General features: G+C 35.5%; 1 protein-coding gene across 8 annotated transcripts in view; it reads right to left on the reverse strand.

The window, feature by feature from the left end:
- LOC135691224 (uncharacterized) overlaps positions 1-14,777 on the reverse strand; it is a 41,864-nt gene that overhangs the window by 876 nt on the left and 26,211 nt on the right. For all 8 annotated transcript variants that reach the window (XM_089116077.1, XM_065209028.2, XM_065209030.2 and 5 more), the window contains exons 9-10: positions 14,436-14,492; positions 1,491-1,547 (exon numbers count right to left, since the gene is read on the reverse strand). In XM_089116077.1, the coding sequence (XP_088972203.1) occupies positions 1,491-1,547; positions 14,436-14,492 (114 nt within the window). The remainder of the gene's footprint in view (positions 1-1,490; positions 1,548-14,435; positions 14,493-14,777) is intronic.

The raw sequence follows: 14,777 nt of genomic DNA on the forward strand, positions 1-14,777 counted from the left end.
TGCAGGAAAGAGGCTTCTTATAAGTTCCTACACATCCCTATGAGGGTGATAGATGAATTGAAGTGCAACTGCAGTAATGAATTGAAGTGTGACTGCAGTTGGTGTGCAAGTGTGTAAGGACTAAATTCTGCAATAGACGTTAATCATTTGCATGAGGTAAACCTTTATTTCAACAATATTTTTGTGGAGATAGATGCCTGAATGTACATGGAAGGATGGAGATTCCATAAAACTTTTAAAAGCTTAATGAATGGTTAGGCTGTGACCAGTGAAAAAGAAATCAATTATGTCTCTTGAACATCAAGACTGTCTAGCAACGATTTAAGTTATTCAATAAATACTTCAGTAAATATTGATAATGCTGTAGAAATAAAAAGTCCGAAATCATATGATGTCCGAGAAGCCTGAAAATTATACTAAAATTTATTTCTTCCAGTTATTTAATAATGCCCGTCAGAAAAAATAAATGACATGGTTTAGAAAAAGATCATGAAAATTATTATAAGAAAATAAAAGGTATGAAAACATAAGAAAAATTATATGCAGCTCTAACAAATAACTCTTTAGATTTCATTCTAAAGAAAAAAAGAAAAAACCGGACGTTCAGATAGAGTTGACTGAACTGCTGGAATAAAACATTTTGAAACATGACGTAAAAGACTACAAAGCTGCTTGATAGTGGAAGCATTGACGACGAAGTTAACAGAAACCCAATTGGAAAACCAGCAAATAAATTTCTACTAAAAAATACTTTTGATAGGTTGAAGAAAATAAATTTAGTGTAAGATAGATAGAGCACAAGTAGCGATGCATTAGAAAAAAAATAATGAATTTTCTGGTAAGTGCATGTTTAGAAAAATTCTCTCTTTAAATATTGATGAAGAAAAGATCTCCAAAGAAAACCAACAAATGTATGAACAATGATAAGTACATTAAAAGTCAGAGGAAAAAAATCTATGGATTGTGATTGTGACGAGCGGTTTTAGAGGAAGTCATCTTCTAAAAACTACAATTCATAAACCATCTTGCCATTACAGCTGTCTATTACAATGCTTCTGCTCAAATATATTAGGCATTTCATTACCTAAGAAAACAAGCAACGTCTTCTTTTGATTTTAATTTCCTGTTGTATCTAGTAAATACTTCTGCTAGATGTGGATCTAAAAAACCGTTTAGGCTACTTCAACATTTAGGCTGTATATTTTGGTGTCTTTTCTAGTAATATGAATAGATTATCTCGAAAACTGGAAGGGTGGATTACTGGTAGAACACTTCGTTGGTGTTTCTCTTTAGTTTTATTAAATGAAGAAAATTAAGTATGTAATACGTTAAGGAACAATTCAATAAACAGACTACAATTATTGTGCCCGACCATAAAAAACAACAAAACCATAACATATTTTGTTAATGACCAACACAAAGTGTTATAGCCAGAAATAGAGAAATGACAACAATTAATTAATTGATTTCATAATGACAAAGACGTTTACCTTGTTGATATCGTAAAAATCAACACTATGAAGTCTTTCGTTGATAATCTCTTCGATCTATGGAAAGGAAATAGTAATGGCGTCAGGAATTCAAAATTCCTCTTTAATAACTGCAATTATCCACAACTATGATGATCAACAGCAATTAACGTTTCTGAATATTTAGTATAACAGTATGAATACATCGGACTTGGTAGGCATAGCACTCAATGTGAATATACAGTCTGATTATGGAAAAAGTGGCTGTATATAGAGCAAGGAGAAAAGTGTGATAACCTTTTTGGCTTATCTATAGGAGTACTGAAATCAGGAGTATTGAAATCAAATATTGATCTTTTGAAGAATTGTTTCTGTGATCTTTTGAAGAAGTTTCTGAGAGTGACAATTCTGAAAATAGTAATAGATAGATAACGAAATTGGAGTTAGATGGTTTTTCTAGATTATGAATTCAATTTAGAAAGAAGTTTTACAAACTTCAGTGTAAAATAGTGTAAAATAAAATTCCTTCTGCCAAGAATCACAATTTCCAAACAGTATGCCATTGATGACCAGCAAGTAAGTAGATTAGTAAGCAAGCAGGTAGTAATTTAGAAAGTAGACTATCGTCCACGACAATTTCATAATTATTTTATTTTTCAAATTCGATGATTGTGTAAAGATTGGTTACTCACATTCATATAAAAAATTTTCGCAAAGAAATTTTTTTTTGCGTTTTCAATTTATGAAAAGGGCTAAATTTGCTAAGAAGATAGCAGTCTAAAGAAAGAAATTTGAAGAAAACTGAGGGAATGGAAACACCGAAGGAAAAAAACACTAGAACAAAAGCAAAATTTGGCGCTATATTTAGTGCAGCAGCATACCAGGTGCAAATGGAAATTTAATACTTTTTCATGCATGTATTAAAAAGTCTTAAAAACTTGAAGCTAAATAAATTGTTTTCCTAAAAATTACCGTTCAAATAAGGAAGAAAAATTTCACACTTTGCCCGTTATTGTGGTAGCGGACAAAATTTAACGCACTATAACCAAAACTAATTTATTAAAGATATGAAACTAATACGAAAAAGCGTGTTCAAAGGGACCGCTGACTCTAATTTATATATGACGAGCTTTCTCCGGGCGTATTCATTTAGGAATCTTAAAACATTAATCAATACGATAAATGTTAATGAAATTAGGCAAACCAATACCATCGGTAATTTAATGATTAGCACAGCAATCAAGATGGCAAAGTTTACAAAATATTGGAGGATGTGTTAATATATTTGATTGCAGCAGCCCAAACACAGGCTAAAAATGAAATTCACGTGAGAGCTTGACAGTGAGATCATTGATAGATGAACCGCATAGAACAAAAATAGTTACTTGGCGGGTTTTTTTAAGAAAGCTTTTTAAGGGGAAAATGCAACCTTTGTAATTATTGATTTGTCTACAGTGTTGGACAAACGATGCCGAAAAATTGTAGACAATGGACGAATTTTAAAAAAAATTATATCTTTTAATAACAACCATCTAATACCGAAGGTAAATGAAATTTTTTCAGGAATTGTGTTGAAAATGTAATCGCAAAAATTGGGACTTAAAGCGAAAAAAAAATTAGCTAACGTAGAAGAATTAGAAAAATAAACTTGATTTTTGGCTAGTAACCAAGCCCTTACATCACTAAGTAAATGACAGGAAAAAAGGAAATTGCATGTGCAACGGAAATAACTTTCAGGCAGTAGATATTTTACAGTTGCTACTTGCTAACTTCAAATTCCAATTGCTTTCAGCTTCATGCTTAAGCGTTTACTGTTTTCGGATTCACGTTTGTTTTGTAAAGCCCCATTCCCAATCCTCCGTATCTTGAACTATGATGTATTTTGTGAACTTGTACCCATTAAAGAAGACTCCGGTAAAAGTCACTACAAAAGTTAGTTGCTCGAAAATTTGTGACAGTAAGCGGAGTGTGACTGTAAATGGAGTAATATTGCAGAGTTTTGCGAATTCGGGTCGAAATTTTATGTACCTGTAACCGGTAGTGTGACTACAAGTGGAGTGGCAATAAGTGGAGTGACTACAAGCGGAATTGACGGTATAAAAATCAAGTGTGGCACCTTCGTAGAACAGCCCTTGCAACCCGACAGATAAGAAAGTTGGGCAATGACTGAGCTGGTACAAACAAAATAGACAGATCCTAAGGAAATGCCACTAAAGAAACGAATTCAATCAACCTCGGTTAGCACAACGTATATCACTCTTTTAGTCCGTAAGAACAAGGGTTTCATATACCACAAATGCTTCAAAAACTCATATTTACTTCAAGTTATGCTCTCGAGGTCTGAATGCATTATAAAAATTTTATAAGTAATTTGCTGCTGGGATCATTTCATCTTTCAAATGATGGCAATAAAATCTCAAAGCCGATATTGGTTCATTTTTTAATGATCTTAGCAACAGTTTGTTATCTTATTAAAGGAAAAGAGTAAAAACGAAGTTTACTTTAATACGACCGAGATATGTTAATGAGAACCTATGTTTATTCTGCACGAGTAGCGTCGCATGTTTTCTATTGATTTCATGTAATGACCATCAATATCTAACTATGCATGACGGAGTCTGAGAGCGTTAAATTGGCATTAGCACAGGACTAGGCTAAATAACGGCAAGCTAGGCAGAAGTAATGCTCACTGAAAAGCCGCATCCAATTATCACATGGGTAAGATCTTCAAAATTCGCCTATGCTGTCTAAGAAATAACAACCTGATGTATTATGATTTCCTTATCTTCAAAGATACCTAGAATCAAAACAAAATCTTAACTAGAGCATAAATTCAATTACAATCAAGTTCTGATCTCTTTGCCAGCACCTTCAAACCGTCGTTAGCATGCTATACGCAGCCGACAATCGCCGTCCGATAATTCGCGATTGTTCTTAAGACATATTTAAGCGAAATCCTAGCGGAAACATCTGCTCGCTTACAAGTCCGCGAAGACATGCGGACACTGTGATGTAAAGGACGGTGTGATGAAAAGACATTTAATGTAAAGCAAGAAAACAGCGCGCAGCAAATTACTCTCACTTAAGTATTGAACATGGCAGGCCGACCATAGAATCAAGGTAAAATCAAGGTCAGGAATATTGGCGTTCTACGATCTAACACGCTGGGGGGACCTAAAACATTTTTCTACGACTTTTACACTATTTGCTGAGCTTTTAAGGGGAGGGGCTGGTGTACATAAAACTGGAATAGATATGAAGCTGTTTGAGGGGCATGTCACTCCACGACAATTTTGTACGCCTTTAGCAAAAACCCCTTGTTTTCGAGAAGGATCCCCTTAAAATCTTCAAAAGTTCCATTATTCTAAAATATCTCCCACGCTGTTTGGAAAGATTGATACACCCCTCGAAGCTGTTCAAACTTTTCGTTGTGTAAAGGTTCCAGAGTCTCAAGCAGCACTCTTAGAGCATTAGTGGAAGTTTATTGTCTCAAAGTATAATCTGAAGGAATTAACTGATTAATACATACATACTAGAGAATTGGTAGGGTTGGGTTCTGTTTTGAGTAAGGCGAGGCAACGTTGACACACGACGATTAAGGGTGATTGAATTGAATTTTCTAGCGTAGAGTTTTCGAACAGTATGGTTTATACTCTGTTTGCTTATTTCAAAACCATTTACTCTTTTATATACAAACCAAATGATATTTGCAGTGACAAAGTGTTCATTATGTTGTTATCATTTGGACATTGATTTTTCTACAACTGCCTTTTAGCTTTTGAGACAACTAAAAAACTGTTTTGCACGGCGTTTATTTGGCACGTGTAAAATCTACTGTGCTTCGTTACACGAAAAGTAAATTTTGAAAAAAAATCATTGTTCTTTCTTTTAAGTTTTATCCGGGACTAGGAATGCTCTGATCTTTTTTGTCAAATCAAGCTTAGGTGTTCTAACAAAGTGCAATTTCATATAAAAAAGGGATTAGGAGTTTTGCTCGACGGATTGGGCAGGCGGAAAAGACCCGGAGAGCTGCGAAATTTATCGATAAAGTTGAAAATACAGGCTCTTATCCAAAATACCGCAAATTGCTTTGATTTGCTTTTTTTAAATGCAACGATAAACATTTCACATCTGCAACTTTGCACAAAAGTAAGCCGAAAAGTGCTTTTCAAATGAGAAGTTTGTCGAGAAATCGCAGTCGTTTGAGACTGGCGCACCAGCTTCCTATTTCCGCCACTGGTTTTTAAGCCTAGGTGGCTCATATTCATTAAGAGAGAAAAGCCTACTTCACCCGACGTAATGGTGATGTCTGGGAATTGAGATCAAAGAAACAGGCCGTTCACTTCACTCCTTTCTGTTACAAAAGTAAAAGTTGATATGAAGAGAACATGCGCAGTTGATAAGGCTACCGGCCACCACACAATGACAAGCTAAATTTAGAAACAATACATCTCCAAGTTGGTTATGCGATGTAATGTAATCATTATTCTCTTTCGGAAGCATGAGTATTATAGCCTCGTTTGGTCAGATCCTAAAATGATAACATAGCAATGGCAAAAGACGCTTTTGGTTTTTATTAGTTGAAGCAACTGGACTATGGTCACATGACTTCACACTGTGCACGCCACAGTGTTTGAAGGAGGGGGAGAGGGGGGGGCTGACTGACAGGATTTGAAATGAGCTTAGCACAGCATTCTGTTAACATGAAATTTCCCTAATCCGTTATCAAGGCTTGTATTTGCCTCACTTCAGTCCTTTTTGCCTGTGCCGATTTGTAACAGATTTGGTTGACATTGAATTGAACAGTTTTTTTAAAAAATCCCGTCCAATTTTAAAGATTAAAAGATATATGGAACGAGGTTTAGTCTCGTTTGGAGTACGCACACACAATTTAGAAAAACTAGAATATCAACAAAGCAAAAGCAACCAGAAATTATCGGTAGTCAGGAAATTACTAGCGGTCAGATAATATTTCATAAACAGACAATTCTAAGCAAATTTTAACATTTTTGGTAATCAGGAATACGTAGCGATTAGAAAATTACAAACAATCTAAGAATGTGCCCAGCCTCAAATATGAAGTAAGAAGAAAAAACAACATGCTTTTGGAAATAATCTTTAATGGCAACAAAACAAAGAAGATGTCTTCAGCTGATCAACCGAGCTACTGAAAATGTCATCTGACACTGTTATTAAGTGGCCTTAAAAGCAATTTATGGTATTTATGGTAAAACACTCGAACTTCAAATTAACCATATAATTACCCTGGGTAACTGAGCCACATAAATTCGGAAGCGGAAACAGGAGACAGCAGTGGAGGAGGACGCTCCTCCGCTTTTCCGATTGGTTTTCTATTTACGTGCTCGAAATTTTGTGGCTATTATAAAATAAGAGCATCGAGTCTCGGTGATAATCATCTTTTCTTAAGAAAAAGCTTGTTATCAGGAAATATTTAGCAATTGAATAATTTATAATACTTAAGAGCTTAAAGGAAGTTTTAACGTATATTTTAATTGAAGTGATTTCTGAAAGGCCAATCGTGTCAAACATATATAAGAAAATTTCTGAAACACAACAAAAAATTCCAGATATCTACAAAGTAGTTTTAACTGTGATGACATGTAATGACAATTTCTCATATACGGTTCATGATTCCAGATTACTGATGCGATTTTCTAATGTTTTGATAAGTATGGCGTGTCATACGAATCCATTTTCTTGGACATAAAAACATGAGCTCCTCGCTGTACTGTACTTTAAACATATTCTTCTTATACCTTCTTCATACCAAAATACACTATTTTAAGAAACTGAATGCGAAAAAGATGGAGAAAACTAAGAAGTTACGGTCACACTTCCTTTGGATATACTAGACAAAGGGAAATTGATGTCATTTGTGTTCCTACTTCCTAATGTCAAAAATATATTTTATTACTAGGAACTCTACTACTAACAATGGTTAACAAAATGACAAAATATTTAGCCATTAAATATTAAAGTCGATAAAAGTAAAAAAATTAAAAGAAACACACAAAAAGTTGAACACAAATAGCTGAGATTATAATTTTCCGCAAAGGCATCAAAGAAGCAAAATAGAAAATTGATATAAACAATAGCGAGAGGAGCCCGGTGCTCAGTTTATGATATTTTTAGTCATGTTTGTGTGAATGAGAAAAATTTGCTCTTTATCACTTGGTGTATAAATAATATTTTGGAAACTTTTAGTACTAACATCGACAAACAAAGAAAATGAAAACGAAACAGCTGAGATTCTTACAAAAAGATGCTTGTCAGTCAAACTAATTTCTGAAATGTTAAACTATTGCTAGTGAATTATGAATATCAAATTGTCTTGATAGCATAAGTGTATCTTCTTCAACTTCTTTTAGTGGATTTTGAATATCAGCCTACATTGATAGCATACCTAAAGGTGCATCTCCTTAAACTACTTCTAGTGGATTTAGAATATCAGCTTGTGCTGGTAAGATACTTGTGGTGTATCTTCTTCAACTACTTCCAGTGGATTTTGAATATCAGCCTTCGTTAATATCATACCCAAAAGTATATCTCCTTTGACTACCTCTAGTGGATTTAGAATATCAGCTTGTGCTGGTAAGAAACTTGTGGTGTATCTTCTTCAACTTCTTTCAGTGGATTTTGAATATCAGCCTTCGTTAATAGCATACCCAAAAGTATATCTCCTTTGACTACCTCTAGTGGATTCAGAATATCAGCTTGTGCTGGTAAGATACTTGTGGTGTGTCTACTTTAACTACTTCCAGTGGATTTTGAATATCAGCCTTCGTTAATAGCATACCCAAAAGTATATCTCCTTTGACTACCTCTAGTGGATTTAGAATATCAGCTTGTGCTGGTAAGATACTTGTGGCGTATGTTCTTCAACTATTTCCAGTGGAACTTGAATATCAGCCTACGTTGACAGCATACCTAAAGGTGCATCTCCTTAAACTACTTGCAGTGGATAAAAAACAACCAGCCTATGCTGTTAGCATATCGTAGGTGTATCTCCTTTAACTACTTCCAGTAGTTGTTTAACATACAGCCCACTTTAGCTGCATACTTCAATGTATCGATTTGCATCGACTTGTATGCTGTTCATACAATCATATTTTTACTTGGAATTTAAACAGATTTCTTTTTAGAGAGATTTGTCATTCTCTTTAGTTTCCAGTTGTTTCGAAAAACTTCTAGGTCAGTTAGATTATTCAATTTGAAGTATCAAAAAAGGATTTAATGATTGGCAAGGTAAAATTAACGAGGAATAGGTGTTTACTACAGAAGAGATTGAAAATGAGATCAACAACATTTAGATCTTGAAATTACCTTGATAAAGGCTATTTGTGTCCAAAACTATTCCCATGTACTTTTTCGTAACATAATCGCAAAGCAGTGAACGAAAAGACAGGCAAGAGAAATGACTGAAGAAAAGAAAACGGAATGCTGAATGCAAGAGCAATTCTTCCTTCACAGAAGATGCAAAGAATGCCTAGCCTCGGAGGAAATTTCCTGAAGTATAGTGCTAAAGCCCCGGCCAAACAAGTGAAACGTCTCGTCCAACAGATCTCAACAATGTTTGGTATAAATGTTAGGCTGCTTTGACAACCCATGTTGGACAATGTTGGATGGTGTTGGGCGATGTTGGATGGTGTTGGGCGATGTTGGATGGTGTTGGGCGATGTTGGATGGTGTTGGGCGATGTTGGATGGTGTTGGGCGATGTTGGATGGTGTTGGGCGATGTTTGACTTTGATAGAAAATGTTGGACGATGCTCAATGTTTGGATGGTTTGGCCACCCTGTCAAACAAAATTACATTTGCGCAAGCGCAGTAAGGAAACGTGCCAGCCTCCGCCAGACGAATAAAAAAAATGAAAGAATGCCCTGTTCTTTAATCGTGTTCTAAAAAGACCCCTTTCGTGTCTTCTCTTGATTTATTTTCTGGTCTTACAACTTTTTAGAGGCATTCTTTTCAAAACCATGCAATGCGTTTTATAGCTGGCAACAAACTATCTGACCGCAAAAGCATTACTGACCTGTGTTCCATCACAAATCTTGCCCCCATAGAGACTCACATCAGGTCTAAAACGCTAAAATTCTATGGTCATATAAAAAGATCAAGAAAAGAACTCTCAAAAGTCTGTATCGAAGGTTTGGTCAAGGGAAAACGCAATCGTAAAGCACCAAAAAGGAGATGGTGGGACAAGGTGAAAGAATTGTCAAACTGTGAAAACTGGTGCACTTTGATCCCCATTTCAAAGGAACGTACGTATTGGAAGAACCTATCATGTGTTGGTACGCTATCTACAATTATGCGGAGAAGCGAAAAGTGACGACAACATTTAGCTGTGTTTTCTCTCTCTTTTTCACAAATATCCGAAATATCAAATAGACCATAAAACATTGCTCCAATGTTGCGATTTGTTAGACGAAATGTTGCACTGGTTTCACCGAACTTAATGTGAAGAAGCGTTAACAATTCTAAACTGCGAGCATGCGTAGAGCCAAGACTGGTTAAAATTGCCTTTCGTTTGCAACCTCTAAGTTAATAGAGAGACATATTCTTCATTTCATTGATAAGAAGACTTCAAGAGTAGGATATTGAATTACTTTTATTGGAGCCTGAAATAAATAGACTTGAATTGACAACAAAGGCAATTAAAGAAAAGAAAAGCAGTGCTTGGAAGCCTAGCCACTAATCTCATTTCCTGCATTTATGAAGATGTATAGCAGTGTTTCATTAACGGAGATCGAATTAAGGTACATTCCACCTGTAGGAGAAAAATACGTAATCTGAATCATTGACTGTTGAGTTGATTAATACAAATGTTATTGGATCTTATATCATCGAAGAAAGAGAAGAAGAGAGACCCCCGTCGGTTTGTTGAGCAATACTAGCCTAACAACCAGTAATGAAAATGATTGATGATTCGCTGTAAGAAGAGCAGGCACAAGCAGAAAAGTATTCTCGCCAATTTATTCAAAGCGGTCTGCTTAATACCACGATAACGGCGCCAAATGAAGAGAAATATTGACACGCGTTGCTTCTGATTTTGAGTCGGCTATCATAAACGCACATACACACTTAAGGTTTAACCGATTCATATAGATCGTAACAGGTTCCAATCTCAGGTTTCTTTTCAAACCAAGAATCGTAATACACGCGTGAAGCTTCGCCCATCACAAAAGTTCATTTGAAATTAACTTAATACCGAAATCGGATGAAAGTATTTCAATCAACCTTCCAAACTTTATAAACTGTTCCTCGTAGAAACGCACAATGAAATTAAAGATTCTCCTCTTATTAGTTTTTTAAAACACAGATTCACTTAAACTCGTATAATATAAGATGACATTTAATTCAAAGCATCTTATCAATGGCAGCAAAAGCATAATGCCTTCCTTATCGACGATAGTTTCTCTTAATGAAGAATTTTCTTTGACAGTAAACTGTCAACTCTTACTTGAAATGATATGTCGTCTGATTGGAAAGAAAAGAAAAGTTGGTCAATGAGATTTGTCTTGCCATGCGTAAGAAAATAAATATTGCAGACCTTTACCAGCACACGGTTTAATTCTTTCTTGGAAACCCAAAGCTAACAAAAGCATTTAGACAAACTTTAGTTTAATCAGCTTGTTCAAAAGAGTCTGACTTTCGTACATCAAATCGTCTGGTTTTTCCCAAACAAACAACGAGGCACTAGAGCTGAATAGAAGCCTAGCCTTAGGAACAATTTTGCAGAACATCTATGTTCATTCAAAGCTTATACCCGTGCAGAATTCATATATAAGTCACAAGAGTACTAGAGCTGATCACAATTCTAGGCCTAGAGAACACATTTGTCATTCAGACAAGAGTGTTTTAAACTTACTTATCAGTGATATTCAACAAAATCCCTGGCTTCTAAAGTACAGGAGAAGTGACAATAAAAGTATTTTCCTTTAGATGCGGAATTATTCACTAACAATTGCATTTTATTTCTCAGAATTGTGGCCAGTTCCAGTGCAATGTAGAATGAAGCTCTATCATAAATCCAAGGAAGAGCACAATGAAGATGACGATAATGAAACCTGTACTATTTCTGGAACATTTTACTCATTTTCGTAGGAAAATGTCTTCAAGTCTGCAACTATAGAAGCAGTAAAGCTTCTCAATGGGTGTCGTAACTTTTAAAAAACCAATTCCATATCATATAGCATTAATAGCCGTCACCTGCTTCTATAAAAGACAAATTTAACTTAAGCTAATGAGGGAAATACAGCTTTCAACTTTTCGAAGACAGATTTCTTTTCAAGAAATTTTAGATTTGTTGGCTGTCTCTTTGACTCCCTATATAAATATATTTAATCTATGGCAGTTTATGGTCTACCGATTTTTGCGTAGGGAGAAATTGTCCTCATCTGTCCGATAAGTGTTTGGGCTTTACTGATATCTCCGTAGGTGTACTGGTAAATTAAGTTTAAAAATCTCTAAACTCAAAAGAGAGTTGATCAAATTGCAAACGGGCGATTTAACTATAATATAGATCGCTTTTGCAAAATAATCTTTATCTCGGTTTATGAGTGAAAATGAAGGTTCCTGGAGTGGGAAAGGGCACACGAGCGTGTCCCAAACAGAGGTGTGCTGCACGCGGCACGTGCTCCTACTCTTCAATACTATTCTAATCGATAGAAAATAATAACCCATAGCAATACTATACTCTACTTCAAGAATCGCAGTCTCAGGCAGACCCTTGAAAGATTTCTCTAATAAGGCGGTGGTGTTTAACATATGGTTTCCGATTAAGAAAATAGATACTTTTTCCCACAAATTTCGCTAACCTTTTAGAATCTCATTTCATTTCTCTTAAGATTCTGCTAGATTCAGTCCACTCTCAATCAGCTCAATATTTCATGCTTCACTCATAAAACTTGATTTGTCATGTTAGAAGACAATAGACAAAATGCGAAAATCAGTTTTGCGGCGTTTTTTAATTGATCGTCGATTATCATAGAGGCATCTGTTTATGGTCTGGATATTAAAGTAGATCGACCCTTTTATCATTATATATCAGTTTTAAGGAAAAGGCAAGCGCTTAACCCTATATCGACTGATAACAGTTCGGTAATGACCCTTGAGTACTAAGTACTGGGCTAGATTTACAATGAAACATATTTGTGATGGATGTAAGTAGATTTATACCAAGGTGGTAAAACCAGAACAATGCATTCACCACAAATGCAGATGATTAGAGGGTGTCGGAAGTTAGCAGCATAATATAACTACTTCACTCCCCATACTTGCTCATCATAAAGACCAGGAATTTGGAAGATAGCACCATTTTGTGGTTATGGCCTGACGTTTTTCTGTGATAATGGAATATGCATTTACCCTGATATTCAAGATTGATTGTCATAATGATAAATTATCATGACGAAGAGGAGACGAAGAAGTGGAGAAGACGAGACAAAGGCGAGACGAAGAGGGACAAAGAGAAAACGAAGTGGAGACAGAGAGAAAACGAAGAAGAGACAAAGGAAAGACGAATAGGAAGTGGAGAAGAGACGAAATGAAGGCGAAGAGAAGACGAAGAGGGACAAAGTGAATATGAAAAAGAGACAAAGAGAAAACGAATAGGAGACAGAAAAAACGAAGAGGAGTCAAAGAGAAAACGAAGAGGAGACAAAGAAAAGACGAATAGGGAGTGGAGAAGTGACGAAATGAAGGCGAAGAGAAGACGAAGCGGGACAAAGTGAACATTAAGAAGAGATAAAGAGAAAACGAATAGGAGACAAAGAGAAAATTAAGAGGCGACGAGGAAAAGACGAAGAGTCCGACTCCGTACATCAAGTCATAACACGTTAATACAGAATTTAATACACCAATTCGACTTACGGCCTCGTTTTGGAAATTTTTCCAAACTTCAATGTACGACTTTTGTAAGCTCAGATTTGATTTTATCGCCATAAATTTAGGCTGGATACAATTTGTCATATTGATTTGCTTGTATTTTAGATCTTACGGAGAAATGAAGTTTAAAACTTGTAAGGGCTTCAAAAATAATTCGGGGTGAAACTTTATCCCCCCCCCTAGTCGCCAATCACGGTAAAATCTCTCAAATAAAATTTTCATCTTTATGTCCTCATAAAAAAAATTGTGAGCAATACCATAATGAAAACTTCTAAGTAGACTAAATCTTAGCTCGCAACATGAATCTGAGGTAACAATTTTTGTACAAAAGAATTTGACAATTTTTTCAAAATGAGGCCATAAGCTGAATTGGTGTATTGTTGGCAAACTGTTTTAATTGATGACGAATTATTGGAATTCAGATGATACATTTCTAATGTGTACCATTATAAGCTAACAGCCAAAAATATTCCAAAAAGGGAAAAAAGAAAGTAACCAATGGCGGGTAAATTATTGTAACAAATCGATAGAACCTCTCTTTCTCGCACAAGTCTAATTCTTGAATATTGGATCGAATATCGAAGTCCCTTAGCATCGAATATTGAAAAAGCCCCCTCCCCCTAATTAAGCTTCAATCCCCTAACATCGAATATTGAAAAAGCCCCCCCCCCCTAATTAAACTTTAATCCCCTAGCATCGAATATTGAAAAAGCACCCTTTCCCTAATTACGCTCTAATCCCCTAGCATCAAATATCGGAAAAGCCTTCCTCCACGATGTTTTTCCATTACAGCGCAGATGCTGCTACATATTATCCAATTCAAGAGCTTTTCATCGAGTTCATTTTTATCCTTTTCTGGGTCACGGATCTCGTTGTTTTTAAATATATTCCGCGCATAAGATTTGCACAAATCTAGAATAATAAAACAAACTTCTATCCTCAGTGAGAAAAGTCTACATATTTTTTGTTTAATAAAAGATTGAAGGCCAGTCATTGGCTTTTATAAACATTTAAACCGCTTTACTAAGAGAGAAAAAAGGCGGGTATAGTAGAGACTTACATTGCCTTGAATGGAATCGAAACTCAGCAACTGCCTTGAAGATGTTTCTTTAAAAATCTGAAGAAACAAGTGTGCCAAATAATGTTTGGCAAGTAATGATTGGGAAATGTGGAAATACAACGCAGTACAACTGATAAAGGAAAGAACAACGATTGGCTTTTCTGTGTTCCTTCATTGTCTCTCTCCGTATTTATTGTCTTATTGTCAAGATCATATTTAAATCACAAAAATAATTAGAACTTTGATGACACGATGAAAAGCGTCCTAGTCAGTGATGTTGAACCCCCACTCCCCTTGTACTGGTTTAATCATTTTAGTCGCAAAAATGCAGGATTCGATAAA

The sequence above is a fragment of the Rhopilema esculentum genome, chromosome 4 (assembly GCF_057945365.1).
Source record: "Rhopilema esculentum isolate cy_ngs chromosome 4, ASM5794536v1, whole genome shotgun sequence".
Taxonomy (NCBI): Eukaryota; Metazoa; Cnidaria; class Scyphozoa; order Rhizostomeae; family Rhizostomatidae; genus Rhopilema; species Rhopilema esculentum.